This window comes from Micromesistius poutassou, assembly GCF_964030765.1.
Source record: "Micromesistius poutassou genome assembly, chromosome: 8".
Lineage (NCBI taxonomy): Eukaryota > Metazoa > Chordata > Actinopteri > Gadiformes > Gadidae > Micromesistius > Micromesistius poutassou.
The window spans coordinates 464,975-490,727 of NC_140278.1; the positions used below are offsets into that span (position 1 = coordinate 464,975).

General features: G+C 47.2%; 1 protein-coding gene across 1 annotated transcript; it reads left to right on the plus strand.

Annotated features, from left to right (window-relative positions):
• The first annotated feature begins 19,726 nt into the window (after positions 1-19,726).
• On the plus strand, positions 19,727-25,099 carry cpvl (carboxypeptidase vitellogenic like). The gene is made up of 12 exons (XM_084471544.1): positions 19,727-20,029; positions 20,156-20,274; positions 21,022-21,136; positions 21,239-21,297; positions 21,442-21,521; positions 22,753-22,819; positions 22,967-23,089; positions 23,346-23,477; positions 23,568-23,666; positions 23,764-23,937; positions 24,158-24,340; positions 24,467-25,099. The coding sequence occupies exons 1-12, from the start codon at positions 19,849-19,851 to the stop codon at positions 24,563-24,565; spliced, it is 1,431 nt and encodes a 476-aa protein (XP_084327670.1). The 5' UTR covers positions 19,727-19,848; the 3' UTR covers positions 24,566-25,099.
• The last annotated feature ends 654 nt before the right edge of the window (positions 25,100-25,753 follow it).

Consider the following 25,753-nt stretch of genomic DNA (forward strand, 5'->3'; position numbering starts at 1 on the left):
GATCGTATAGAGCTGACAGAAAACCTCAAACATATACCCACTCGAATTTCAGGGTTAATTAAGCATAATACCCAAAGCACAGTGTTTACTTGAGATTCTTCAACGACTTTATATTCATACTAACTAAAGGCATAGAAGCAATCAGCAATTGTGACGCTTGAAATGTATTTTGAACGGCAGAAGGACTGCATATATTAGGACTTTGTGATAAAGGGGTGCTATTATGCCACCAGGTGTGAGTGTGATGGGTCATTACAAGCCGTTTGAAAATCAACCTTTTCCTGTGTTTTAGTGACATCACACCTGGTGGTATAATATCACTCATTTGAACTTAAACATAAGAATACTAAAGGCTCCAATTTCCAATTGGAAATTAGCCATTTCCAATGAAACGGAAATGGGGTCCCAATAAACGTGTCTTCGCTCCTATTCACCTCAAACTCACACACAGATGGATACTTGTATTTTGGGTAATAAAAGATGAAGAACATTCCGGAGCTTAGGACTGAAAGGGTTATTTCCAAATTGAATCTCAATGTTAAAAAAGGTATTTAGAAACAATACATATCCAATCAAGAATAGCACGTCAACACAATTATAACTGACACATTAATAATACATTAATACAATAACAGTTACTTAAAAGTGGTTATGCTGAAAACGTCTGTTTAACCCCAAGTGACTATAATAATAATAATAATGAGGGTTCTGAAGATCCCTTGTAGCATGCTTCACTCGTGCAGAACGTAATCCCTAAAATGAAAATAAATTTTAGGGATTTAAATGAAATTAAGTTGCTTGTAAACTACTAGTATGGTTGATCAATAATTCCAAAAGTTTTAAATTACAAATCTCAACACAGAACTTGAATCCTACTTACAGTACGATTTCCAGATGGGCGGTTGGTAGTTCTCAGGGTCTGAAAGTCACAAATGAAATCTCTCATTAAATCTCCTTCCACGTCCTCGTTCCCTTTGGACTGACGGAACTCACCCCAGCGCTGTTTATGTTGTACTTATGCACTGCTTCTGTGCAGCTGCCTCTTGATATCTATCTATTTACCATAGTTTCCCATACTTCAAAGGTGATTACAACTTCAACATGCCAATTGTTGCTTCTATCGCTTCTAACAAACACATGAAAACTAATTAATGGGACAGGAACTCATAAACCAGATTTTATACTGCTACTTCTGTACAAAATATAAATGTTTTAATATTATATAAATATTAATGATATACTGATTACCACGCACACACACACACACACACACACACACACACACACACACACACACACACACACACACACACACACACACACACACACACACACACAGTACATTTTTTAAGTTCTAGCTTCCTTCCCACCCTGTAAGGCAGCCTATCACCATGTTGTCCTGCATTTTATACAGTGAGACACCCAGCTATATAACAAATTACCAGTGAGGTGACGTCATCTCCAGACACAAAGAGAATATGTGATTAGTAACAGATCCATCTCTTGCATGAATCACTATTCCTTTAAGGTTGCTGCTCTATTTAGCAACAGGCCAGAGCACCACAACAGGGTAGAGGTAGGCAGAATGAATTAAGATCAATTGTTAGGGTTAGAGTTAACCCTAACCCTAACCCTACTTCAGGATTATATCAACAATATCAACTCACTTAATCATTCAAGGGAGGGAGGGTCTAAATCTAAATCTACATGACTATTATCATAAAAGGCCTCATTGCAGCTGTAATGTGCAGCCTTTGTGATATAAAGGTTGTGCTGATTTTAATACTCACATAAAACTCACACAGACTATCATGTGCAGCCCCACAACAGGCGATTACGTCTATTAACAAATATGATTGGAAAGGAGAAGGAATGTGTCACCCTTTCCCTGCAGATGGATGGTTAATCCTGGGTAGAAACACACACATGCGCACACACACACACACACACACACACACACACACACACACACACACACACACACACACACACACACACACCCACCCACACCTGAGTTGGTTGTGAGAGGGACGCTGAGGAATCCCTGCAGGGAGGCCGTCTGTGTTTTCACACTCTCCCCCCAGGCAAGACTCTCCAGTCCTTCTGTGGACGGGCCATAAGCAGCAAGTGATCTACTAGCACCTCCATTCACAACCCTCAGATCAACATCAATGCCCTTGTGTTGATGCTGTGGTTGAGATTTCCCTTTCAGTGAAACTAAGGGGAAACCTTTCTGAACCATGAACACAGTCTCAAGATTAATCCCTAACCCTAACCCTAACCATCATGACGACATGACCCTGAGCTGACGACCACTATCCGTCTGCATAAGACTCATGTCTTTCATGATATGCAGACCAGTGGTTTGACATTACTATTGCAGACACTTGCCAGTACCTGATGTAAACAAGACCAGTCTGCAGCTTCTACCCCATCAACAGATGGGCTCCCTCGTAGGAGGAGTCCTGGGATCCCACTTCCCAGCGTGCTAGAACCAGACTCACACCGTACTAGGAATTATAGAACCCTGCTTATCACAGTATTATTTGTCAAGTCATTTGTTTTTTTTGAAGATATTGACATACTTTTTTGGTATGTATTTGTATATATTGTAATTGGTCGATCTGATGAATGGTGCGGTATTTGTTACACCAAATCAGACCTAAAAAATACGTAATTATGTTACAATAACCTCAAGGGTACAGTGAAAACCACAATTAAGGTTAGAGGTTCTTTCAGCTCTACTATGGGGCGACCTCCTTGAACCTGAACAATGCTCTACTTTGTCACAAACAAACCCGAGATGTTCGAACAGGCTTCCACTTCATACAGATTGGGACGCTGCTAATATGAAGCAGAACATAAACACATTCAATCATATGCTTTGCAGACAAGATCATTCAAATGTTGCCTCTGAATTCCAAAGAAAACGCTCCATGAAAATAATGATACACTGCATTGCTCACAATAGTGCAACTTGCAACCTCTGATAATTACAATGAGGGCATAACAGAAATCAGAACCCTACAATGCTACGGTAAGAATATACTTTAGTTTAAGCACACCCGTGATAAAAGTGAGCACACACACACACACACACACACACACACACACACACACACACACACACACACACACACACACACACACACACACACACACACACACACACACACACACACACACACACGAGATCATGCTCGGCGAAGCATGTGGTTTCCACAGGCTTGTGCCTGTGTCTCACCGTGAGAGCTATGCCACCGGTTGTGTTTGAGACGCAGCCGTACACCCAAACACAGACTGTGAGGTGTTTGTTTTTAAAAACCGAACAGCAAATACACATATGTGATGACAATGCCTACGTAACTAGGATTATGTGCACATTATATGTGAGTTACATTTTAACCAAGCACTGAGCAGCATGCTTTAAGAACATTAACTGATCAATAGGTCTCTCATATCCTTATGCCCTACGTTGACGGGATTACTACTTATTTCGTTGAATTGTTTCTCAACACTCATCATAGCAGTTTACATAAAACAAATAACATCAAACAAACAGTATCACTGTATGATGGAAATGATTTACATACATCAAGTAAAGTCAACAAGGAATTGAATTCATCTCCAGGGAATTGGTCCAATATTATCGGCTACACGAGCTCGTGGTCTCTGCAAGAGTTAATACAACGCTAATATAATACAAATAATCAAACCTTAGCAAAGATATCCCTTTATCCCTAATGTTCAGTGAAATGTAGCGGTGTATGTCTCGATGCGTGAAGGTTCGTGATACATGTCATGATTTCACTGTACTCTTACCCGAGAGGCTGGGGTGACTGGAGGCTGCCATCGGTTCCTCTCGGTGGATCAAGGTGCGCTCCCTGCACCCCGCACCGTCCCAGTGGCTTCATATGACAGCTCCATGTCTCCACGGCTTCACCTCCAAACCTCCAGCAGTTGATCTTCTTTGACAAGCGCTCATGTCATGCGTCATTCTCCGGTTCTTCTTATCCCATGCCCTCCTCTCCTATCCGTGTTTGCCTACAACACATGAACTTGGTCAAGTCTTACTTACTACGCAAAGCATTTGAAATAGCATGCTGCTCATTGAATAGAAAACATCGGACTTCTGACGCCGATAGTGGTTCAGCGCGTCGCCTGGTCAGTGAAAATGGTAGATTGTCGGGGCGCTCCAATAAGAAGCATGCTCTTCATATTCTGTCTGTGGCTTCCAGGGTGTAATACACACTCCCCAGCACTGTGTCGGCGTGCCTTCTTAAAGTGGAAGAGGGCCGCGTCCTCTGTGGTCATGGTTGGCATGTCTCAGTAATGTCTCTACTTGTATCAGAGGCGGAATGTGGCAGGGTGTGGCAGACAGTTTGCAGTCGGACCGTTTTTGCATTATACTATAGCAAGAAATTATCACGATAACATAGAAGTTATCATGAAGGGATGTGTGAACCAAATAACATATTTTTTTAACTGTTTTACAATGTTACGTGTGTTCTACTTCTAAAGGTGCACATTCGGGTGAATCACTTTGAAAGTTTCATATTTCGCTGTGTGAACACCAAATTACATTATTTTAATCATTTATTGAATCATCCGATAAATATTGCAACATACACATAGAAGTGATTACGTGAATGGACACAGCCTTAGGGGGTCTTGAATGCTGTGTGTGGGTGTGTGTGTTAAGATTGATTAAATAAGAATAATAATATTACAATATTATTAAATGTTGACCAAGTGAACAGAACAACCACTAATGGATGGTCTTACATCCACTGCCATTGGCTTTGGTCCTTGATGGCAGCGTCTTTAGACTAAACGGACCTAGCACAAAGGCCTAGACCTTGAGACCGCTGAAACACAACCGTACCGTAACCCTAAGACAGTATACTCTCTCCTCAATGCAATTCACATGCAGTCAGTTCTACTAATTAAATGGAGCAGGGCGATCAGTTCTGTATTCTCACTTTACAATACATCATTGATCCATGTAGTGGGGCGTTGGGTACATTTCTTCTTTAAACAGGACCCCTCGGGGAACGCCTGTATGAGTGATTAGCCTTCAGCTCCCACTTACTGATACGTGCCAAAACGTTCTCAACCACTCTTTTACTGTGCCTGATGCCGTATAGCCACGTGGATTATCTATTGTTCTGCTGCTTGCTTCTAATGAATTTGTGTGGTTGCTCTGCTGCCAAATTTTCTCCCTCTCCCCCCCTCTCTCTCTCCCCCCTCTCTCTCTGTCTCTCTCTCTCTCTCTCACCCCCCCTCTCTATCTGTCTATCTTTCTCTCTGATGTTATGTTGGAGAAGGCTGATTTAGGTGTGGATGTCATCAGTCAACAGGAGTCTGTCACACTCAGAATTGTAAAATCTCACATATTTTACAATTCTGGAACACACGCACGCATGCACACACACACACACACACACACACACACACACACACACACACACACACACACACACACACACACACACACACACAGTTTCCTCCCACCAAAAGAGCTGTTCATTGTTTCAACCCTACACTAGTCAAAGTCAAGGTGGAAGGGTTTTATTGATCAAATGCACAATGTAACCAACTACTGGAAAGAATACACAGAATTACCATTTGTGTGAGTGTGTGTGTGTGTGTGTGTGTGTGTGTGTGTAGAGGCAGAAGCTGCATGCACAGCCTTAATATGAAAGGATAATTAAAAAAAAACTGTTGCTGAGTTATTTCAATGAACAGAAAGTGTCCACCAATGCTCCTAAGTAATAGCAGAATGATTTGTTATAAAACTTAGGAATCAGTCAGCTAAGAAAGCTTCACAACCAAGAGGGTTAAGACAGTTTAAGGTCAAGGTATTGTGTATGTTCCTGACCCTTGTTAAAACCGTTCATTTCAAGTGTTTCATTGACAGGTGACCCAAAGGACCAAAGACCCGTAGAGATCTAGCGGGGTATGGATGGTTCACTCACTCGCTCGCCTTGCGGCTCAGCTCTCTTTGCCTTGCGGCTCAGCTCTCTTTTCGTGCGGTAAAGCGAACGCTATACCGCCCGCGCTGCTCCGATTCTCCGGCCAATCTCACACTCCATCGTTCCCTCACTCGCGAACAAGACCCAGAGGTACTTGAACTCCTTCACTTGGGCTAAGGACTCATTTCCTATCCGGAGTAAGAAATCCACTGGGAAATCATAAAGAAGTTAATGATGGGACACTAGACACGAAGGTGGAGAGGGAGAGAAAGAAACACGCTAAACACTAGGAGGGGAATGATAATGAGGGACAGAACGAGATGAGATGATGAAGTAATATAAAGTAACACAGAACACAATGACAGAATTAATGAAAGAAATGATGCATAACTTAAAAAGCAGGTTGGGGTCGACGTGCTAAGACCCAAGACCGGGCAGGGTGGCGGGGGCTGGGTGGGGGAACCAGAGGGCTTTGTTTGATGGATGGGACGTTGGGTGGACCTTCATGGCCCTGGGGAGCTGGGGTCTCGAGGATAGTACCGAAAACATTGTTGTGTGGATGCAAAACTTTTTGGAAAACACAAAAGAAACCACCAGCATGGTGTAGACATGGCCTCATTTCCGTCAGTCAGGAACACTGGACCAAGTAGCCGCTCAGCATCTGACAGCAGGTCCCGCCGCCCTGGAGTCCATGAAGCCTTGGTTTCACTTAGCAAGGAAGGAAAGCACTGTAGTGTCTTACCCCTGCTTAGCCATCTGATCTGAGTGTAGAGAAGAACATTCATACAGGAACAGCTCCGAGCTCCTGTGGTGCTTGGTCTTTGTTTGAATTGAGTTGATTTTATTAACAGGTGTCATGACATGATCAAACCCCATAACCTTTGCATATATAGCCTGTTGACGAATGATACACTGATAGATGAATCCTGAGTGCCAGCTTTTAGCAGGGATCTGTTTTTACTCAAACTAGTCCTTCACAGCATTGACAATATCCACTCCTCTGGTTGTAGTTTTCAGAGGAACTAAGGTCAAGCTGGGCCGTATCACTGGAGTCAACAAACTCATCACACTGGATGGAAAACCACTTCCACCAGTCCATGTCCCGCTCCACCAGTCCATGTCCCGCTCCACCAGTCCATGTCCCGCTCCACCAGTCCATGTCCCGCTCCACCAGTCCATGTCCCGCTCCACCAGTCCATGTCCCGCTCCACCAGTCCATGTCCCGCTCCACCAGTCCATGTCCCGCTCCACCAGTCCATGTCCCGCTCCACCAGTCCATGTCCCGCTCCACCAGTCCATGTCCCGCTCCACCAGTCCATGTCCCGCTCCACCAGTCCATGTCCCGCTCCACCAGTCCATGTCCCGCTCCACCAGTCCATGTCCCGCTCCACCAGTCCATGTCCCGCTCCACCAGTCCATGTCCCGCTCCACCAGTCCATGTCCCGCTCCACCAGTCCATGTCCCGCTCCACCAGTCCATGTCCCGCTCCACCAGTCCATGTCCCGCTCCACCAGTCCATGTCCCGCTCCACCAGTCCATGTCCCGCTCCACCAGTCCATGTCCCGCTCCACCAGTCCATGTCCCGCTCCAGCTGCTCCGCAGACACACTCCTTGCCACAGTATGAGCACCAAGTTGTACATCGGCAATAGCAGACATAATTTATGTCTTAAAGGGATAGTTCAGGATTTTGGACATCGGGTCTCATTTCCAAGTGAGCCAGTGTGTTATTGATCATTGGAGACCGTTTTCAACACTTTTCATTCAGTCCTTCTATTTGCATCGCTGGTGCTTGCACACTTTTGCACACTTACAAGAGAGACAACTGGCCGTTGGGTCCATCAGGTCTGGGTCTTCTTTTCCAATTGATTTTATCGAAGAAGAAGAATGTTTCGAGCACTCCTCGATTTAGAAGGGGGGGGGGGGGGGAGTCCTGGTGCTCCGTTATGCAGATTGGTTTGTTTCGGGAGGCGCTATTCCCAGACACATCTAGATCTTGAAAACTAGTGTCCAGCTCCATTTCTTGAATCTGTGGGATAACGAAGTCCCACTCCCTGCAGCAAAAACATTCGTCGTCTGTCTGCATTTTTATGCATTCTCTGCACTGGCACCACCAGTCTCCAGATGTTCTGTCCCGGTTCTCTACTGCAGCTCCAGTGGGGGCTGTCTCTACAGACGCTCTCTCTCTTTCTGCTCTTTGGGCATCCATCTCTCTCAGTTCTTCGTCCGTGTATTCCGGTTCGTACAGGTACGGTTTGTTGGATCCAAGTAATTCCTCATCGTCTTCAAAATCTTCAAAATCAGACACATCGCTATGTTGTCTTTCAAACGTGGCCATCTCTTGTGTAATGAATAGGCTAATACAATTCCTCTGCTTTGATAGCGGCAGGTAAATAAACTATAATAGATCCGGTTGCATAGGTAATATCAGTCCGCCGCTGCCGTAGCCTATATGGAAGTATAAACTACTGCTCCTGAGACACAAGTCCCTCAAAATGCAATGCGATACAAGGATAGTTTAATTTCAAACATTATTCTATCAACACAGACATTTACACTGATAGTATGGCGTAATAATTGATTTGCCTTGGGTGTACTGTGTAGTGGGTAAGACTGTTTTTATTGGCAGGCTAGCGGGTCCCGTCGACTTGCTCTAGCCTAGCACCAGCGATGCAAATAGAAGGACTGAATGAAAAGTGTTGAAAACGGTCTCCAATGATCAATAACACACTGGCTCACTTGGAAATGAGACCTATGTCACTCACATTTTTCCCATTCCTTATGAATACATTGATTTTTAAAAATATCTTTTGCCTTTTATTGGCCTGGTTATTATCCGCATTGACATTTGTCATTGACAAATCTGGTGTGTACTTGCTAGCCTGCTCACATCTCCAGAGTGACAGCAGCTCATTTAAAGGGAATTTATTATGCCAACTGGTATGACTGGGATCAGCCATTACAAGCTGTCCTGTGCTTTAGTGACATCACAAGTGGGCGTGTCCACCTAGATGATGGGTAGATAAGAAACGTTTGCTACGGTCTACTGGTTAGGCTAGTAGACAGATCTATTCAGCATAAATCTAGGTGACACACAGGTTTTCAAACAGCTTGTAATGGTTAATAACACTCACACCTGGTGGTATCATAGGGCCCTTTAACTGACTGATGACGTTGCAGCGTTTGTCCAGGATCAACACCCTGGTGTGTGTGGCGGGTGAAGCTCCTTCTGAGCAGCGATGTGTTTAATGTCCGAGTAAGGGTTAGGCTTCCCGGACACCTATGGTATAACACTATGGTGTCGTGTGGCGCATTTCATACACTCGCTCATAACACTCATAATAGTTACAAAACGACGGTACTGAAAAAGTATCAAGAAGTTGGCGTGGGTCGTAATCATTGGCAAAAAGATTCTGAATGAACGAGATAACTCGAAATGCCAAGAGAAGCTGCATTTAGGGCTGAGAGTTTAGGAGGGGTGGTGTTATCCCCATGGTTTTCACCCACACCAACTCATGATACTTTCTTATGGTGTGTTCGAGATGCCTCATACACCACCCGCACGACTTGTATTTGTGACATAATTTCCTGGCTTGTAGCACTTATAGCATTCCCGTTTGTCTTTGTGAGTCATTGGCTAGCCATGTTATCGTTAGCTGTAAGAACATTTAAAATCTCTTTACGGGTGCAGCCATCTTTGTTTGTCGAGTCGTACGGTCAACCTCACTGAACTCGGTTGACCCTCAGAATCCCGAGTGGGGCCGACCGAAAGGGGGCGTGCCTCTGTGAAATGCCGCAAGAAAGCTGGGAGATTTCCCACTTTGCAACTCATGCAGATGGTGTACGAGGCATCTCGAACTCACCATTTGTACCGTTGTTGTGTATGAGTGTTATAAATGAGTGAACTTGTATATGATGTATACAAGTATATATTGTGGCAACCCCGCGCTGACTGGCGCTGACGATCCGCGCCAGCGCCCGGAGCGGCTCCCTCTCCGCGGACAAGTAGTCTGCGGGAGATATGTGCCGCTCAGCGCGGCGGCGCTGGAGGACACATCGAGCCGACCCAGACAATCAGGGAGATTGCGATCACCTGGGGGGGCGAGACGGGAGAGGGGATTTAAGGGCCGGGCCCGGAGAAGACAGGGGGGAAAAGTCGAGTGGAAGACGGACGCGGTAGGAGGCACGTACCGAGAGCGCACTAACGTCTTTTGCATTTTCAACCCACAGTGCTGAGCGGCTGGAAGCCGGGAGCGAGCTACACGCCGCCCTCCCGAACGGACAAGGATCCGAGGCGCATTCCTTTTTTTGTCTACCCCGCTGGGGCAGTACCTGAGTTGTTATATGATTTTCCTTTTTGAGCTGCCAGCAATAAAAAAACCGTTGCACAGCCACCTTGTTTCAGAGCGTCTGTTCAGAAACCCTACACGGCCGACGATCGGGGTTGCCACAGTGGTGGAGAATGCGGGCAACGCGATCCCTTGACGAACCCCAACCCAGACCATGATGCAGCCGGCAGGACAACCCGCAACGAGAGACGAGGAGATTGAGGTGTTGAGGAGATGTATGGTCCGGATGGCCGAGCAGCTTGGTCGGGAACCGGCCTACGCCGCCCCCACGAAGCGGCTAGCGAAAATGGGTCCGGATGATGACGTCGAGGCGTACCTCGAGATATTCGAGCGGACAGCGGATCGGGAGCAGTGGCCAGCAGACCAGTGGGGCCACAACCTAGCGCCCTTCCTGACCGGGGAAGCACAACGAGCCTACCGGGATCTCACGCCCCTCCAGGCGGGGCATTATCCCTCGCTCAAACAGGCCATCCTCGCGCATTATGGTCACAGCCTACCAGCCCAAGCGCAGCGCTACCATGACTGGACTTACGACCCGCTCGGCTCGGTGAGAGGCCAGGTCTCACACCTCGTCCGCCTAGCCGAGCGGTGGCTCATAGAAGGAGACGGACCCCCGCTGCTGGACCGGCTCGTGATAGACCGCTGCATCCGATCCCTACCCCCCGGGGCCAAACGCTGGGCCTCTGGGAACCAACCCCGGACGGTGAACGACCTCGTCGAGCTCCTGGAGAACCACCAAGTCACCCAGCGGCTGTGCAGAGGAACCGCCCCGCCTCCGGGAGGGGACGAGACGCGACCCGAGCGACGCGGACGGATGGCGGAGACCCAGCGCGTTCGGGCACCGCCCTTCCGTGCCCCAGCCTACCCGAATCAGAACCCCGGGGTCCGCCGAGGCCCGGGCCCTCAGGCACCAAGAGAGGAGTGGAGGTGCTACACCTGTGGACAGAAGGGCCACCTGGCACGCCATTGTCCCGGAGCAGGGGATGTGTCGATGCCCACGGCCAGTCTTACCGACCAGAGGGGAGGAGCCTGTCTCCGTACCACTTGCTGGTCGCACGAGGGAACCGTATCCCCAAGCCTGCCGGTACGGGTGGGGCGACACGACACCCATGCCCTCCTCGATTCAGGGAGCATGGTCACCTTGATCCGACCCTGTCTGGCCGACGGACCTCACAGACAGAGAGTCGACGTGGGCTGCATCCACGGTCAAACAGAGACATATGCTACAAATCGGATCACCGTACAAACCCCGAAGGGGACCTTCACGATCCAGGCCGGGGTGGTGCCGAACCTTCCCGTACCCCTGTTAATCGGACAGGACTGCCCCATTTTTAAAAAACTGTTGGGGGCAGAGCTAGGGCAACCCCAACCCCGACATCCCCGGACCAGACCACGCCGGCTGCGTAGCCGGTCCGCCTATATGGCAGAACGCCCCACACCGTCCCGGTCCGACTCCAAGGACGAAGAGTCCCCCGACCGACCCACGAGCGAGGCGGTACGCCAGCCACACGCCTCGTCCACGGACTCCCTGCCACCGGGGACGCCGGACACGATGACCGCCTCTGAGCAGACACCCCCACCCGATGAGAGAGAGAGCCCGCCCCTCACCGAATTCTCAGACTTCCCCCTGGCCATCGAGGGAGGTGAGGACCGGGGCGGTCGGTTCGCCACCGCCCAGCTGGAAGACGACGCCCTCAGACATGCCTGGGGACATGTACAAGTCCACGAGGGCGTATCACAGGACTCGGTGAGTGGCTGGCAGTACCCACACTTTAGTACACGGGGGGGGTTACTATATAGGGTAGTACAGAGGGGGGGCGAGGAGGTGGAACAATTGGTAGTTCCAAGGACATATGTGAGCAAAATACTGTATATGGCACACACCCACCTCCTGGGGGCTCATCTGGGGATGGACAAGACTAGGGACAGAATACTGGATAGGTTTTACTGGCCGGGGGTGAAAAAGAATGTCGAGGATTACTGCCGGGCCTGCCCCGAATGCCAACGCACTGCCCCGAGGCCCTCAGTACGGAACCCCCTCATTCCCATGCCATTGATAGAAGTCCCGTTCGACAGGCTTGGGCTAGACATTGTAGGCCCCCTCCCCAGAACTAGCCGAGGCCACCGATACATCTTAGTCATGGTAGACTACGCAACCCGCTACCCCGAGGCTGTTCCCCTCCGCGCAGCCACCGCCAAGGCAGTGGCAAGGGAACTAATGATTTTATTTAGCAGGGTGGGGATAGTCCGAGAAATACTGACAGATCAAGGCTCTTGTTTCATGTCCCGGGTGTTAAAAGACCTCCTCAGTATGTTGCAGATCCGCCACCTACGGACCTCCGTCTACCACCCCCAGACCGACGGACTGGTGGAGAGGTTCAATAAGACGTTGAAAACCATGTTGAAGAAGGTCATGGAAGTGGATGGAAAAAACTGGGACCAACTGCTTCCACACGTCCTGTTTGCCATCCGGGAAGTACCCCAGGCCTCCACGGGCTTCTCACCATTCGAGCTACTATACGGCAGACGACCGAGAGGACTCCTCGACATCGCCCAGGACGCCTGGGAGAGCCGACCATCCCCCCACCGCACCGTCATTGAGCACGTCGAGCAGGTGCGGGGCCGGATGGCACAGATTTGGCCCGTGGTCCGGGAACACCTCGGACGAGCCCAACAAGCCCAAGCCCGGGTGTACAACCGAGGGGCCCAACTGCGCACCTTCAACCCGGGAGACCAGGTGCTCGTCCTCGTCCCCACCTCGGAATGCAAGTTCCTGGCCAAGTGGCAGGGACCATATGACATTATCGACCGGGTCGGCGACGTCAATTACCGGGTGCGGCAACCGGGAAGACGCAAGGCCATCCAGCTCTACCACATCAACTTGCTGAAGCGGTGGCAACCGCTGACCGGCCCGCGGGACCCGGCTCTCCTGACACTGTCCGCTCGACTGCCCTTTCCCGAGGTACCAGTGGGGGAGGCACTGAGCCCGAGCCAGGCCCAGGACATGAGGGAGGTGGTACTCCAACACCTTGACGTCTTCTCCGAGCGACCCGGTAGGACCACAATGGCTAGCCACGACATCCGGACGGAACCGGGAGCCAGAGTCCGCCTACGCCCCTACCGCATTCCGGAAGCACGGCGCGCCGCCATCAGGGCGGAGGTCGCGAGCATGCTGCAGATGGGGGTCATAGAAGAATCCCACAGTGCCTGGTCCAGCCCGGTGGTACTAGTCCCCAAACCGGACGGGACATACCGGTTCTGTAACGACTTCTGGAAGCTAAACGAAGTATCAGCCTTCGACGCCTACCCCATGCCACGGATAGACGAGCTGATAGAGCGGCTGGGCCCGGCTCAGTTCATATCCACCCTAGACCTGACCAAGGGATACTGGCAGGTCCCCCTCACCCAGAGGGCCCGGGAGAAGATGGCATTCGCCACCCCAGACGGGCTCTACCAATACACCGTCCTCCCGTTTGGGGTGCACGGGGCACCCGCAACCTTCCAGAGGATGATGGACCGGGTCCTTCGGGCCCACAGACAATATGCCGCCACATACATCGACGACATAGTGATACACAGCACCACCTGGACCCTGCATCTACACCACCTCCGAGCCGTCCTGGGAGCGCTCCGGGACGCCGGACTCACAGCCAACCCAAAAAAGTGCCGCCTGGGCCTGGAAGAGGCCTCCTATCTGGGATATCGAGTCGGGAGGGGCAACGTAAAACCCCAAGAGGACAAGGTGCAGAGCATCCGGACCTGGCCCAGGCCGAAAACTAAAAAACAGGTGAAGTCTTTCCTGGGGCTCGTCGGGTACTACCAAAGATTCATTCCCCAGTTCGCAACGCTGGCCAGCCCCCTCTATGAGTTGACGCGGAGGGCTCTACCCGACCGAGTGGAGTGGTCGGAGGAGGCCGAGGAGGCCTTCTCACGCCTACGGCAGGCCCTCTGCACAGAACCACTGCTCATCACCCCAGACTTTGACCTACCCTTTGTGGTCCACACAGACGCATCCGAGGTGGGGCTGGGAGCGGTGCTGTCCCAGGTCTGGTCAGGAGAGGAGCACCCGGTGACCTTCATCAGCCGTAAACTCCTGGCCAGTGAGAGGGCCTACTCGACTGTAGAGAAGGAAGCGCTGGCAATCAAGTGGTCCCTGGAGAAACTCCGGTATTACCTCCTCGGACGCCACTTTACCCTTGTCACAGACCACGCCCCCCTGAAATGGATGGCGTCGGCCAAAGACACCAATGCCAGAGTGACACGCTGGTTCCTGGCGCTACAGGACTACAGCTTCCAGGTGGTCCATCGGCCAGGACGGGCCCACGCCAATGCGGACGCCCTATCCTGGAGGGACGCCTGCCTGGGGCTAACCCGAGGGACCCCCGGCTTGCTGCTGAGGGTGGGGGTGTGTGGCAACCCCGCGCTGACTGGCGCTGACGATCCGCGCCAGCGCCCGGAGCGGCTCCCTCTCCGCGGACAAGTAGTCCGCGGGAGATATGTGCCGCTCAGCGCGGCGGCGCTGGAGGACACATCGAGCCGACCCAGACAATCAGGGAGATTGCGATCACCTGGGGGGGCGAGATGGGAGAGGGGATTTAAGGGCCGGGCCCGGAGAAGACAGGGGGAAAAAGTCGAGTGGAAGACGGACGCGGTAGGAGGCACGTACCGAGAGCGCACTAACGTCTTTTGCATTTTCAACCCACAGTGCTGAGCGGCTGGAAGCCGGGAGCGAGCTACACGCCGCCCTCCCGAACGGACAAGGATCCGAGGCGCATTCCTTTTTTTGTCTACCCCGCTGGGGCAGTACCTGAGTTGTTATATGATTTTCCTTTTTGAGCTGCCAGCAATAAAAAAAAACGTTGCACAGCCACCTTGTTTCAGAGCGTCTGTTCAGAAACCCTACACGGCCGACGATCGGGGTTGCCACAATATATATATATATATGTATATAGGTGAGGTGTCCGGGAAGCCTAACTCTCACTCAAACTCAGACATTAAACACATCACTGCTCAGACGGAGTTTCACCATCCACACACACCAGGGTGTTGATCAGTTCAGAACATCAGATCAGAACATCAGATCAGAACGGGCTTTCCATTTGAACAACCCTAAAGTCCTGAGGTGCTCCAAGTCGACAAACTAATAAGAAAGCCATCAATATTGCTTCAGGACATGAGTATCTCCCAACGTCACAAAACATAAACAAACATTAAACTGGATTAAACTAAACAGGCGGGACATTGCATCTATGAAATAAAGTAAATCAAATCAGTATCAAAATATGCTCCCCATATTCTTACAGTGTACATGGAGTGAGTCGTGGTGTAAAATAACGTGATTCTGTAGTGGGAGCATCGTTTGATAAGAGGCAATTGGTCTACAGATTAAATACGCTACATTGGCTATTTCTTGTGTTCCTTGTGACGTAATTTCCTGGCTTGTAGCACTTATAGAGTGTAACATTATGGTTCCGGAAGTAGAAATACCATTCAAAAAAAATGCGCAGCCATTTTTGGTCAGCTTCACTGAAGTCAATCTGCCCTCAGAACTACAAGTGAAAAGGTTTATACTACGACTAAAAGAGGGTGTGCCTTCATGAATAGCCGCAAGAAAGCTGGGAGTTTGATGGTGTGTTCCAGATGCCTTGGGTTAACGTGTTACAAATACAAAGAAAATAATTCTTTTTTTCTCTCTTTTTGTTTTTGTTTGCTTCACTGAACTCGGTCTACTCTCAGAATTCCGAGGTGCGCCGACAAAAAGAGGGCGTGCCTCCGTGAAATGCTGCAAGAAAGCTGGGAGATTTCCCCAGTTGTAACTCGGATGGCTGGTGTCCGAGGCATCTGGAACACACCATTACACCTTACGACTCGTACGGGCAGGCGTGCCGTATGTGAATGTGTTTTTCGTGGGCCGAATCCAGGAAAATCATGAATATTAATGAGGGGATAGCCAGAGATTATCCAATCCCGTTGGTTAAGTCCCTGATCCAATCCAAAAAGGCCAAAATCCGTCACCTAACTGCATCTATCGGCGCAATCGCAGGGAAGGTAACTTGTTGGTAAATTGTAATGTATATTAAACTAACTTTAGTCAAATGCATTTCTCTGATTTGCGTGTGTAATATCCTCTATTCTCTGAAAGAATGGACAGACAGCTGTGTAACCCTTAGGTTGGCTTTTACTGAACACTAGTCAGGGCAGTACAATGAGCATGACATTCACCTGTCTGCTACCACACTATACTACACAGTGCTAGTGATACCACACTGCACTACACAGTGCTCGCTTGCAACCGAATCAGTTCGAAGGAACTACTCTTTAACAAGAACGAACTGACCAGATTCCACGTTTCACTTCTCTCCCGTTCGTCTCTCTTGTTCGTTCTTTCGTTCCCCCACAGATTAGACTTGTTGCTGTGTTCACTGTTAAGTTAGCAGAGTGATGAAGAGGGACTGAGACGAGCCAATCGTAAATCTGTTGAGTCTAGGACGCTCTCGTCAAATTTTAGCCAATAAGAGACAGGAATGCATAGCAAGTTGTAAGGGTTGCAGCTGACTTCTCGTTCAGTCAGTCACTCGTTCTTGGCTTGTAGGCTGTAGCCCAGAGTGATTATGGCTCTGCTCAAGGTGAATATACACATTAGCAACTGTTGTGTTGTCTAAAAGTACACATAAGCATGAAGTTGCAGCTATGTTTTTGCCTTGAACTACTGTGTTGTGTTGACCGTTTGCACAATCGTTTGAGAACGAGGAGCTGAGAACCGTGCATTCCATGATTCACCGCTATAGACGTTGTACCGGAAACGCGACAAACGATTCTTCTTCCACCCTTGTTCGGCGCTCTGGATGAATTTGGTCCAGTGTTGATCTTAACCTCCTGCCTTGCAACATTTCAGCAGGTGACAGCCCAGTAGTGGACTGTGGTGTAATGCGATAGCTAAACAGCACTCTTGACACCTTATTGTTGAGGTTCCCATCACCTGCCTTCTTCATCATTAACTCCGCACAGCCATTGGAGGAAGCATGACAAGGGGCAGAGGTGATGTACTCAATGCCGTTTTTTTGCATAAATTCTTCAAATTCTGCACTCACAAAACACAAGCCATTATCGTACACAATTGTCTCGGGTAGTGTCACGCAAACCTCTAACTAAGAATCCCCCAAAGACCACAACAGCAGTCAATGGATCAATTATTAAAATAAATACTTTATTAGTACAATTTCATAAAAAAGAACACAAGTAAGATGAGTCTATCTATCACCTAAATGGGAGGGAGAAAGAATAGCTCTAGGCCAGGGGGTAGACTGGTACTCTGCTGTTACCGTAAACCATATCATAATGAGCCAACTTCAGCACACTGCACTGCACACATTGCACACCCTGCCCTCACTGGACGCACTGCAAGCCTGTAAAACACTGCACACAGCACACGCTGAACACTGCACACAGCCCCCTGAACACACGTGAGGGGGGACCAACCTCAAGAACGCGTAAAACGGGGTTATGAGCCCATACATATAATACATGCAATAATCACCACCACGCCCGGTTATTAGGAAAAAAGGGCTCGCTGAACCAATAGGCCTGGTATCAAACAGTGCTTGCCGTAGCTACTACCCCCTGTCCAATGGGGGTCCCATACATGGAGGATAGACTCAAAGATGAAATATAACACTATATCAACCAACAAACAAACAAAAGTAAGGTATAAAATCGTCCGTGTCGCAGGGCGACACGTTTCAATGCAAATTCAATGTAGAGACGCGTATCGGGCGAAATTTGTCGCAGCAAAAACTTGCAGCAAGATTTGACTGACGGCGCAACATTTTTCCCTGTCACGGGCGAGCGCGTTCACGTGGATTTGCAGCGCGACAAGTTTCACAGAAGTTGAAATATTTGAACTTCTCCGCGGCATTCGCGTGAGACAGCCAATCAGCGTTCACTCCCTGTGAGTAACGTGGGTGAAGTAATGTAAAACAGCCAATCAGCGTTCAACCGGCCGGGCCAACCGTTCCCTGCACTCCGTAGTGAACCGCGGAGTTTATATATATATATATATATATATTTGCAGTCTACATTGCTTGTGCGATTTTCAAGGCTTTCTCCAATGTCACCTCAGACTCCGCCAACAATCTCCTCTGCTTGCGATCATCTGCTGTGCCCCAAACAAGCATGTCAATAGCATCTCTGTCAACTTATCTCCATAGTGGCAATGTGCTCTCATAGCACTGCCACATATTCCGTCAGTTTCCTTCGCTGCTCTAGTCCTCGAATACAATTTAAATCATTGAACTATCTCGCTGGGCTTCGGGTTATAATGTGACTGAAGCAGTGCCAGTCGACATATGACATCCCCTGGTCTGTCTTGACTTAACAAACTTCATCAAACTGTATGTATGTAGGCTACGACTGCCTACAGAGCTTAACAATATTGCCCGCTTCAGTGTTTCATCTGCAATCCCATTTGCAATGAAAAAATTGTCCAACACTTCAACGTATTCCTCCCAAGTTTGGGCAATACTGTCACAGCAGCGAGTGTTACCGTCATAGTAGCCATCTCCATGTTTCGGTTAGCGTTAGCCGTTGTCTGACTAACAAATGAATCAACTTTTACAGAAATATATAGAGATAATATATAGAAAGATTACAAAGGCATAGCCCCACAATTTCTTGATTGTAGGCCTAACGTCAATTTTGGGGATCTCACAATCTCTAACATTACATCTGTTTGGTAAATTAGAATTGGCTTTAATTTGTCTCCCTTTGAGAAATTTGTTCAGGATTGCGTGGCAAGAGTCATAGCATGAAGGCGAAGTTGACATACATTTTCATCTACGTAAACGCGAAGCGGCAGGGCGGCTGTAGACAAGATATGAATGAAGGCGTGATGACGTAGCTCTGGCTGTCGTGCGAGTTTGACTGACAGGCTTCCTGTCTAATCCTAGCGCTTGAGGCGGGACTTTTCCCGGATTCGGCCTACGAAAAACACATTCGCGTACCGCACAAATGGATAGCACCATGAGCTCAACTCTAACGCAGCATTAGTCAGTGCGCCTTACATTTTTTCATTGCTTTTTCGTAGCTATGAAAACATAAACAACGAGACACTCGTTGCAGTTTGACTACTTTAAACGTAAAGCATACATGATAATTTAACACACCATTGTTATTTTTTACAAAAACTACATTATTCGGTCAACGTGATCAGAACCGTCAAAAATAAAGGGACCATAAGTGATCATGTGATAAAGTTGGTCATGTGACTGAAGCCACAGTCCTGGTCATGTGACTGAAGCCACAGTCCTGGTCATGTGACTGAAGCCACAGTCCTGGTCATGTGACTGAAGCCACAGTCCTGGTCATGTGACTGAAGCCACAGTCCTGGTCATGTGACTGAAGCCACAGTCCTGGTCATGTGACTGAACACATACCGTCCTGCACGTTAATGTAAAGGGGCATTACTTGTATTTGATATAATCAGCCTCACGACTGCTGCATGTAGACTGCGTTGGGTCCAAGTGTTAGAATGCTACGAGAAACGCTCGGTGTTCTTCTGCTGTGGGCTGTCCTGGAGTCAGGTCAAACTCGAGACTGCTCCGGGTTCTTCTGCCGAAAAAACCTCAGTGTCAGCAAGAGCCATGAAGGAGCAGACCCTGGTGAACCTCTGTTTCTCACCCCTTATCTGGAAAAGGGTGCTATCGATGAAGGTAGGCTACACCATTTACACATTGACAGTCAAGTCAAGGTGATGTAGACAGAGCCCCGGCAATTTAAGTCAGCCATTGTGAAGCCACTCTATTTTAATGTGCTCAGCTGATCTATCATTTCTCCAGCCAGGAAACTGAGTCTGGTAGGACCCTTACCCGGTGCCAACGTGAAGAGTTATGCTGGGTACCTCACTGTCAACAAGAAGTACAACAGCAATCTCTACTTCTGGTTCTTCCCTGCCCAGGTCCAGTGAACATATCCTACTAACATATCCTCCTAAGTATACTGCTATGTACTCGCTAAATACTGTGTACTGGTTCATATGGTAGTCTTGTTAAAAAGTGAGGGTGAATGCAAACTTTGTCTGAAATCAAATGTTGAACAAAACATTGACACAAAAGGCCTTTCTCTGAATTTAAATAATTGTAATTTGAAAATCAAATTAATATTCCGGCTGATTTTTTTTTTTTTTTAAATGTAGGCCTACCATTTGTTGATGACGGATTAGTAATAGGTTTAGTTTCAAGAACTATTGTATTTAGCCAACACATTTGTAAAATGTGATGTCCAGGTGTATTGCTGTTTTTGCAGATGGCTTGACAAGTTTATCCCAAATTCACTTTTTTCAGCATTAAGTGTCACTTTAAAAAAGTAAAACCTCCTCATCTTTTTGAAAATATAGGCTTCATTAATTCAGTTATTCTAATTTAGTAATTTGTAATTTTATCATTTCTGATGTAGGCTAATGTTTTTTTTTAGTTTTTTGAGACATTCAATCGTATGTGAAATTCAAGGTAAAGAATGCACTTTCAAATTCTGGTTTCCTGTGGAGATTGATATTCATTGTGAAAGTGAGTGAGAGTATCTGTCTCCAGAGGCTCCTCCTCTGTTGTTTGAGTTCAATGTTGAAATGTCAAGTCGTTTGGTTCATTGGGCTTCCCCAGTCTGTCCACCAGGTGGTGGTGGATCCTAATTCTGATCTGTACCCCAGGAGCGGCCCGAGAAGGCCCCAGTGCTGCTGTGGCTGCAGGGCGGCCCGGGGGGCACCTCCATGTTTGGGCTCTTCGTAGAACATGGACCTTATGTTGTGAACAAGAACATGACTGGTAAGGATAGGGTTTAGTTATTGTTCACACTGTATGTATTGTTTCCTCTCCTCCTCTGTATTGTTTCCTCTTCCAGAAGTGTAATCTGTTCTTTCTTCTCAGTGAGTTTCCGTGATTATCCATGGACCTCCAGATACTCGGTTGTTTACATTGATAATCCAGTAAGTCTGGCTTCTAATGGCTTTATTGAAGCCTTTTATTATATAGTTATATTCTAGGCATATCATTTTTATTTACTATTTTGTATGTATTCAACCTTCTCTATTCAATATGAGGTTATTGATTATGAATTGCTTTTGGATCAGGTTGGAACAGGCTTCAGTTTTACTGATGACGACAAAGGGTTTGCTCAGAACCAAGATGATGTTGGCAGAGATCTGTACAGGTAACAGTAGCACCAACTCTTCTGTTTGGACAGGTAACACTAATGGTATCTCTTTAATATGATTGGACAGGTATCTCTAGTGCTATCTCTTTAATATGATTGGACAGGTATCTCTAGTGCTATCTCTTTAATATGATTGGACAGGTATCTCTAGTGCTATCTCTTTAATATGAAGTTGCATTAAGTGCATAAATAAGCTAACTATTAAACAACAAGAGTTTTCACAGCCAAGTGTTTGGGCGCTTATTGGCTGAAGTAGTTTGTCTGTCGAGGCGGCGGCGGCTAGAGGCCAGGACTGATCTGTGTCATTTTATATGTCTGGACGGGTAACACTAGCACTAACTAGTTCTTATGTCTGGACGGGTAACACTGGCACTAACTAGTTCTTATGTCTGGACGGGTAACACTGGCACTAACTAGTTTTTATGTCTGGACGGGTAACACTAGCACTAACTAGTCCCTATGTTTGGATGGGTAACACTAGCACTAACTAGTCCCTATGTTTGGATGGGTAACACTAGCACTAACTAGTCCCTATGTTTGGACGGGTAACACTAGCACTAACTAGTCCCTATGTTTGGATGGGTAACACTAGCACTAACTAGTCCCTATGTTTGGACGGGTAACACTAGCACTAACTAGTCCCTATGTTTGGATGGGTAACACTAGCACTAACTAGTCCCTATGTTTGGACGGGTAACACTAGCACTAACTAGTCCCTATGTTTGGATGGGTAACACTAGCACTAACTAGTCCTTATGTTTGGACGGGTAACACTAGCACTAACTAGTCCCTATGTTTGGATGGGTAACACTAGCACTAACTAGTCCCTATGTTTGGATGGGTAGCACTAGCACTAACTAGTCCCTATGTTTGGATGGGTAGCACTAACTAGTCCCTATGTTTGGATGGGTAACACTAGCACAAACTAGTCCCTATGTTTGGATGGGTAGCACTAACTAGTCCCTATGTTTGGATGGGTAGCACTAACTAGTCCCTATGTTTGGATGGGTAGCACTAACTAGTCCCTATGTTTGGATGGGTAGCACTAACTAGTCCCTATGTTTGGATGGGTAGCACTAACTAGTCCCTATGTTTGGATGGGTAGCACTAACTAGTCCCTATGTTTGGATGGGTAGCACTAACTAGTCCCTATGTTTGGATGGGTAGCACTAACTAGTCCCTATGTTTGGCGGGCTAACTGTTGGTTCTGTTCTGTTCTTCGGTCCAGTGCGTTGACTCAATTCTTTCAGCTGTTTCCGGAGTACCAGGCCAATGACTTTTATGCCACTGGAGAGGTAAGATTTAAATATTAAGCCAATATACTGAGAATAGAGAATAGCAAGAAAAAGAACGTCAATCCACATTTGAACAACTAATCAAACAGTGTTTAGCCTGAACAAAACCTCATGCTTTAACCCATCTTAATGTCTTTGCCCTCTCAGTCTTATGCCGGGAAGTATGTTCCAGCCATTAGTTACTACATCCATAAACACAACCCCACTGCCAAGGTTAAGATTAACCTCAAGGGCATGGCCATCGGGGACGGCCTCTGTGATCCGGAGCTGGTACGCTGATTATACTTATCATTCACCATATTTAGAAAAGCTCAGCCAAACCTTTACTAATTTAAACAATAATGAGACAAACTCTCCTGGTGTGATTTTTAAGTAATGCTATATCAATACATTCGTTCAAAAAGGAAAATAAAAAAAATACAAGCATTTGCTACATGTTGTACGAATATGATTATGTATATATGTTTCTTAGATGGATTGGGCTCTGCCCCTCTCTGACAGTCTCTCTCTGTATGTGTCCCCCCAGATGTTGGGTGGCTATGGAGAGTTCCTCTACCAGACAGGGCTGGTGGATGAGCTCCAGAAGCAGTACGTGGAGGAGCAGACCTCCAGAGGCACTCAGCTCATCCAGCAGCAGAAGTGGCTGGAGGCCTTTAAGGTAGTACCATATGTCTGGGATCATTGGTTCATTTTTCTCTGTCAAAATTGTAATTTTGTGGATCCAAAATGATTTCTATGACCACATCAGGTGTTTGACAGCTTGCTGAATGGCGACCTGGAGCCCTACCCCTCCTATTTCCAGAATGTAACTGGCTGTACAAACTACTTCAACTACATGCTTTGTCAGGTACAGATGTTCCAAAGCCAATCTATGTTCTTCTTATTTTCACGGGGTCATCACTCTTAATAAGTGGCTCCTCTGTAATGATGTGTTGCTGCTGCAGGAGCCCGAGGACCAGGGATACTTCTCCCAGTTTGTGACGCTGCCAAAGGTTCGGCGCTCCATCCACGTGGGGAACCTGAGCTTCCATGATGGCTCTGAGGTGGAGAAGCACCTGCTGCAAGACGTCATGAAGAGCATCAAACCCTGGCTGGGAGAGCTGATGGACAACTACAGGGTGCGGGTTCCTGTTCACCCATTAGGGAGTCATTAAGCACACACTGTTTTCAAACCAGGTCGGGGGTGGTTCTCGTTAGGGACCAAGGGGGTCACGAGATCGCCACAAACAATTAAACTACGATTTAAATGAGAATACAAACGTACAGATTACTTTTCTTATTACTGTCCTTGAGACCATGGCTATACTTGACCTCCTTTCCAAACTGCGTTCCTACCAGGTGTTGATGTACAACGGTCAGCTGGACGTGATCGTCGCCGCCCCGCTGACTCAACGCTTTCTGCCGACGGTCAACTGGACGGGGGCTGCCGAGTACAGGACGGCCCCTCGCTTCCACTGGAGGCTCCAGCCCGGGGACCGCGAGGTGGCCGGCTACGTGAGACAAGTGGGGGAGTTCTACCAGGTGAGCAGAAGAGGCCGTGAACTCATGGGGACTAGAACTATAGTTACAATTATTTTGGTGGATATTTGTGCTAGTTACATTTCTGAATCTGCCAGTTAAAAAAATGTTGCTTAATTTGCCACGCAGGTGATCATTCGTGGGGGAGGACACATTCTGCCTTATGACCAACCAGAAAGATCCTTTGATATGATTGACAGGTTTTTGTCCACCACTGGTTGGCGCTGAGGCATGTTGCTGCTGAAAGGCCTCACTCCATACAGCCCGACTACACAGTTCATTTACATGTTGATTGATCTTATTTTTGCAAGGCTGTGCAGGCACATTATTTTTTTAAAGGCTTATCCTAAAAGGTGGAACATTTCCCATTTATTAAGAATATAATTGCTCCACAATGATGCACTGATAATGACATTCTGGGCTCTGGGTCAGCAATTTCTGTGTTTCATAAGTTATAAAAATTGCCATAGCACAATGTTGTTTCTAATAATACATACAATGTGTTTTGCAGTGAAATTTCCTCTTATTAGTATTCACTCCTTGGGAGTCCTGGTTTGCACAGTGCATACATTCAAATTTTATGTTAAACAAAAATGATGACTACAGTAAAAAAAAAAAAAAGTGCCATATTACAGTTTGAATTGATTCTGTCAAATTAAATAACACTGTTGGTAATTGTTTTACATTTTGGCAAAAACATCCATGTAACCTGGAGCAACAACTGTGCTTTCTAAACTGTATTAGACACATGTATTGAAACGATAGCAAAGGTGTGGTTTGTCTTGCTATCATCTTCTATTGAAGGAGATGTCTGTTCCAGAACAAGTGCTTTATTTCCATATCATAATGTAGCTGCTAAGACACTTAACATCTGTACAATTAAAAAAACAAGAGGAAATGTACTGTACAAAGTTATATAGGCAAGAATGGATTTATAAATTCATCACACAAGGTATTTAGGCGCTGAAATGAACTTCTCAACGTATATAACAAGTGCTATGCAAACATTATTTACAAAACATGTAGCACACATTTTCTCCATTCTCGTAAAAAAGAAAGGTGGTTAACTTACATGTACAAGATAAAATAAATGAATCACATTCTATACAATATTTATAGGGTTTAGATTTAAAAATGATACATTTATATGACACTGTAGGAATTGTTCTTACACGACACATGTTATATCATTCGGCTTACACTCTTCATACTTCACTCTTCTTCTCCCCATATCTCCCTTTCATCATTTACACACAAACCTTGGTCCACAGCCATCGATGGAACTACATCAAAAACAAATAGTCTGAATCTCAAAACGGTCTTCCAATGATTCCAGTTTTTAGGTATCTCAAAGTTCATTGCCACAATTTCCCATGCAAGAGGTTAGTTTGGAATGCTCTAAGGATCTAAGATAAA